The following is a 5,763-nucleotide window of genomic DNA, read 5'->3' on the forward strand; positions in this document are numbered from 1 at the left end:
TTGAAGAAATCAAAGAAGTTGAAGAGGTAGCCATTGTTGAGCTTGAGGAAGCCATTGTTGATCTTGAGGAAGCCATTGTTGAACTTGAGGAAGCCATAGATGAACTCTGAGCAGGGATCGTTGGCTCTGATACCATGAAGAAAAACTACAGAAGCAGTAGCTTGTATTGAAGCAAGAACAAAAGAGAAACTGTGATTGAATATTGAAGAACTAAGAACAAAGATTGAGAAGGAAAGATTGAGTGAGAGAGAGAAAGAGGAAGAGAATGAAACTGAATAAACTTGTATTTAATTTCTAGCTAATTACAATCTGTAGCTCAGAGTTCTATTTATAGTATAAATCCTATCTATAACAGAATAACAATTATCTCCATATTATGCGGATCAAATCCATAAAACCAGGAATGAAATCAACTAAGCTCAACTGATTTTTGTGCCACTGCCAACTGATCTTTGAACTCATGATACGACATCGTTTTCAGTCTATTACACTCACCCACCAATATAAGTGAAACGATGCATTTAACAACAACACCTTTAGTGATACGGTGCATTTCATCATCATTCAAAAATCCCAACGGTAACTCCCAAATCATCTTCTTCCTCGAACCTTCTCTGATTTCAAACCCTTTTCTGATTTCTCAGATTTAGAAACACCATCATCTTCAACAAATACTTCTCCACAAAAGTGGCATAAACTGCAAACATAGTTTGTACGCCATTGCAATACTTCATTTATACATCACCATAACGCAGCCTAAAATTGTAAAATTTCGTACCAACCAATAAAAACATTTGCAGGGTGAAGATGCACTCACACTACTTGCAAAGTGAAGCTAGTATACGGCGAGGTGGATTGAATGATCTTCGGGCATGAAGGGCAGCCCAATTATCCAGCAAAAGAACATCACCTTTCTGCCAAGGAAAGGCTACACTTTCCTCTTCAAGGATATTTTCACAGTCATAGATGATATCAGCTGGCAACGGTTTGCCATCTCCAAAGGTAACAGCTTTTACAGGATCATTCCTGGCATCCTCCCAGCCTGTATAAGCAGAAACCATGCTGTTAAACCAAATCTTGCGCTGTCTTGTCTTGTCGAATTTAATAGCTGGGATTGGACCCATTATTGTTTTCACTGAATCCTCTAGCCATTCCAGCTTCATCCCCAAATTAGCAGCCCTGTCAAATGTGTTGGTAGAGCCATATTATCTCCAGTTCCCAAATAATAGATATTATACCTGTTAAGGCTTTGTAATTGCGTACACTAATCTACTTTGAAGCCATCGTAAGAAAAGATGATCTTAGCTATACAGATAGCACAAGAACTTAAATGAATATATGGGACATCTATAAGATGATTAGTCCTGAATGTCCTGAACAATGGCCTCATGCAATACTTTTTGCAAGGCATTGAGCCTGCTAATATCTATCAAGTAGAAGCTTTACAAGAAAAGCAGTTCAGCAAATAGAATGTGTGCAACAATATAGTTGTTGCTCTAATGAGTTTGAACACAAGAAGTTCACCTATACCGATCATTTATTACAGTGAACCTGAGCACCATAAAATAAAATCTAGAGCTTTGGCATATCATAGGTATATATCAGGTCATATGCAAATAATTCTGCTGAAAAAATGCCATCACAGCTTGCAACATTGCAACTTTTTATCCCTCATCACCGTACAACTTGTGATTTCAAAAGAAACATAAACTGAAGTGGTTTTCAACTAGTCTTGGAATAACACTATTGTCACGAATATTAATAAGTTGTTATGGTGTAGGAATGTTAATGAGAGCTAGATTTGTGTCCAAAGTAGATTGTGCTTTAACTTGTTTCACCTATCTCATTGCATGCATTCCCAATCAAGAATCAACTACCAGATAAGGAACCACAGCTTGTCATGCACAAATGCTTGGAATAAAAATCATTTCAAATACCAAATCACAAACCTTTCCTCAGCCACACTCTTGTCTTTGGTCAAGAATGTTGATTTCCACCCACGCCCGATATGAGATGACGGGTCATCATCTTCTCCTATTACCCGCGTATATAACAATCCATGCTCTTCTAGTCGTTCAACAAATTCTGGGTGTCTCTCTTTCACCTTTTCATAGACAAGATGGCTAAGAACTATTGGAGTCTCTCCCCCACTTCCAGGCTCCACTTCACAGAAGAAAAACAGCTTGGAAGGGAATGTAGTAACCTATCAATAAACCCAAATAAGTCCTAAACAAAGCTCAAGAAGCTATGCTGATAAAAATATCTTACACAATGAAGTTAAAGCTCGAATACCACTGTGTAACTATCACCACTCAACACCGTCTTTTGCTAGAACCAGGTGATACAAAAACTATGTGCCGTATTCATCCATAAAAAACGATAGGTCTTGGCACCCTGTGGACCACACTCACCCTAAAATGATACTGTATTTAATTTTAACGACGATATGTCGTCCACATGGTGAAACAACAAACTGTATATAAACTCTGTACTAGGAGTATTAATATAAAAACGACAACACCTTCAATATAAAAGCTCAATAGCAAATTGCTCCGAAAAAAGGGATGAAATTACGGAATATACCTGAGCCATTTCATGGTGAAAAGGAATCTTCTGGTCTGGCGGGGAATCATTGGTGGTGGAGACCCGACCCACAACTTTGTTCCGAGGGGCAGCTCCACCCACGTAAGGAAGTTCCTCGAAGCCAAAGGCCTCAACGACGTCGTTGAAGTCAGAGGCTGTATTTACAGGAAAGCCCCTGAGGAGCACAGCACCGGACCTGTGGAGAACAGAGTCGAGAAATGTTTTCTCGGTTTTGATCGCTTGGGTGAAAAGAGACAGAGAGGAAGGAGGGGTCTGGGACTTGGGGTTGGGTGATAGCACTAAAGGGAATTGAATTCCATTGAAAAGCTTTTGTTGTGGGATTTGGAATTCGAAGAATGTCTCCGACATGGTTATGCTCTGTTCTGTTCTGTTCTGTTCTGTTTGTTTTTCTGGGAATCTGTTTGTTTGCTCTGTCAACTTAATTTGGTGGGAAAATTAGTGAAGAGCCTTTGCTGCTTGTTTGTTGCTTGTGTCCAGGTTCAATGAATGGTGGTTTTGGGCTTTTAGATGTGACTATGGCAGTCCATCGAAGTGTGCATTACACTTCTAATGGGCTAGCCCATATGTAAGTTGCAACTAAAACCCAATCTTAAATGCTCTGTCAAAAGGAGTAGCAGAACATAGACACAATTGTGTTTTTAGGATAATTTCCATCGACTGGTTTTTTTACTTTCAAGAGCTTAGTTGTATTTTTAGAATTTTCACATTGTTGAAGATATATTAATCTTCCAACAAAAGAGAATAACACTTGAAACGCCCTATTATTAAAGTTACATGTAAAAGAAAATTGGATATGACAACTACAAGATGCTAGCAAATTCAACAAGACCTCACATAAAATAGAGGCCCCAAAAAATAGGGGAAGTTTGTATAGAGATTGTTAACATATGGCACCATCAATTATTGACAACTAGCTGATATCCTACGTGATTCGCAATAAGCTTTTTAAAAAAGAGTCAAGCTTAGATCTAGTAGGACTGGACTTATTGAGATAGTGATATGTGTCTACTTTTAGACATGTGTCACCATCTGACTAGGTCCAATGCACTGGACCTAAACTAAATCCTTAAAAAATTGTAAGAAATTATCCTATAACCCATTGGTTTAATCAATACTATTACTGTTAGTCATAATTAATCTTAGAATTTTGCTAGTAAAACTAAATTCAAACATAACCTTAGTTCCTAGCCATTTTTTCAAGCCATTTTTTCAGATTCCAAAGTTGGTATCTTTTGTCATGAATTGTTAGAAGTGAAAAGAGACAAATACATTTTACAATGTTTAAGAAATCATAGACATCAACATAAAAGAAAAAAAATGTACCACCATCCATGTCAATATTTAATAAAAACAGTATCCCCCTATAAAGCTTTCAAATCTTCATCGTATATAGAACATTTTACAAATTTACATATCAAATTGCCAAGTACATGCCTTCAAATTATACATTATTATAAATTAGCTTAATAGAGAGCATATAAACAGAATATGTACTGCTTCATTGATAATTATAAAATTAACGCCCAAGTGAAAGGGCTCTACATAAAAAATTGGATTTAAACACAAATTTTGCATGATATCAAATTTCAAATTTAAGTTTGAATATGTTTCTCAAATATTAGCAATTGTAAAAAATAAACACTATTAAAATTCAGTTATTTTAGTTACACTCACATGAATGAAAGTTGGAAAAGAAGAAAATGACATATTGTAATATTAGTGATGAGATGCTCTAGATTGTAACCTTTCTATATATGATTGAAGCTATTTTGATTTTTGCTAGATTGTAACCTTTGTATATATGATTGAAGCTATTTTAATTTTTTCCCAAAAAATAAAAATAAAAAGAAACCCTGTACATAATTTTGCTTTGCTATTTTCTAGTAGAGGATTAAAAGAGGATACAATCAGTGAAAAAAATAATGCTATATAAGCAATAATTACAATCTTTGCAGATTATGTGATATAAGAGGCTAAGTAATCTATAATCTCTTTTCCGCTTTGTGGGATAGCTTACTGATATGTTATTTAAAAAAAAAAAAAACAATAAGCTTTTAAAGAAGGTGACTATTGAAGGTACAGTAGGTAAAATGTAGTATGTATATAATACAGTAAGTATATAGATGGGTATTATGCAGTATCTTTCATGAAAATTATGTTTCAAAAATCCGGCATAAAAATATGAAAATGGGGAAAGAGTGGTATGCGTATAATAAGGGTACAATACGTTTATTTTTTAAAACTTCACTATAAAATATACTGTTAGATTTATATAATTTTTTTTAAAAGATAAATAAAATAATCTTTATATAAAGTGGAAAATTCTCAAATATTTAATTTGAAATAATCATCATGATTAAATCAACAAAGATATTCAATACAATAATTCGTACTAAAATTATTTTCAGTATCAATTATGGTCTTACGGAATATTAAATAGAATAAAATATATTCAAAATTATTTTATGAAATTTGTCACCATAATATCAATCTTTGGGGCAGTATAAAAACTATAAGATTAATATTATATATTTATAAAAATAATATTCAATACAATAATCTATGCGATAAGGGAATGAATCATATATAAGATATAGTTATAGAAATATAGAATAGTAATAAATAAAGAAGAAGAAGGTAGATTGAAAAATATAAACAATGAGTGTTGTGACTTTGGAAAGAGTGAGCTATCATTTGATTTCAATTTTCAAAGAATAATGGGCAGGGAAATGATGATAGTAGATTTGAGTCTTTTTTGTGTTTACTTGGACTCCTATATAATTATGCTTTTAATGTTTTTAGTTAGTTGAATGTTGCGTAAAGATGATAGAGCGTCTAATTCTGTACAATTGGAAGGGGAATGCCAAATGGGAGTTTAATTGAAATTTACGGACATACATATACAAAACGGCAATAACTAGCTATGACTACATCAAAAAGTTGCAACAATACAAGTAAATAAATAAGGGATGAAGTTGAGTTGGGAAGGAGAGGGAAGAAATTATAAGGTCCTCACGATGGACCACATCATTTTTGCCTGATAATTCACTATTCCACTAAAAAACTTCCACTTCTTTAAAATTTTGCTGACTCATTTTAAGATAAAAATTAAAGTAAAAGATAAACATATTTAAATGTTATTTGATTAAATTCAAAATT

At 33.9% G+C, this 5,763-nt stretch overlaps 1 protein-coding gene across 1 annotated transcript; it reads right to left on the minus strand.

The window, feature by feature from the left end:
• Positions 1 to 376: 376 nt before the first annotated feature.
• Positions 377 to 3,038, minus strand: LOC142636314 (clavaminate synthase-like protein At3g21360). Its single transcript, XM_075810495.1, has 3 exons — positions 2,584 to 3,038; positions 1,950 to 2,203; positions 377 to 1,179 (listed from the first exon to the last, which is right to left on the minus strand). Exons 1-3 carry the CDS (start codon positions 2,950 to 2,952, stop codon positions 819 to 821), a joined length of 984 nt encoding a protein of 327 aa, XP_075666610.1. The 5' UTR covers positions 2,953 to 3,038; the 3' UTR covers positions 377 to 818.
• Positions 3,039 to 5,763: the final 2,725 nt, after the last annotated feature.

This window comes from Castanea sativa, chromosome 5 (genome assembly GCF_040712315.1).
Source record: "Castanea sativa cultivar Marrone di Chiusa Pesio chromosome 5, ASM4071231v1".
Lineage (NCBI taxonomy): Eukaryota > Viridiplantae > Streptophyta > Magnoliopsida > Fagales > Fagaceae > Castanea > Castanea sativa.

Coding starts and splice junctions, on each gene's coding strand:
- LOC142636314 (XM_075810495.1), bottom strand. CDS start 2,952: ATGTCGGAGACATTCTTCGAATTCCAAATCCCACAACAAAAGCTTTTC. Junction 2,204..2,583: donor TTCACCATGAAATGGCTCAG/GTATATTCCGTA, acceptor GTTTATTGATAG/GTTACTACATTCCCTTCCAA. Junction 1,180..1,949: donor AAGAGTGTGGCTGAGGAAAG/GTTTGTGATTTG, acceptor CACATTTGACAG/GGCTGCTAATTTGGGGATGA.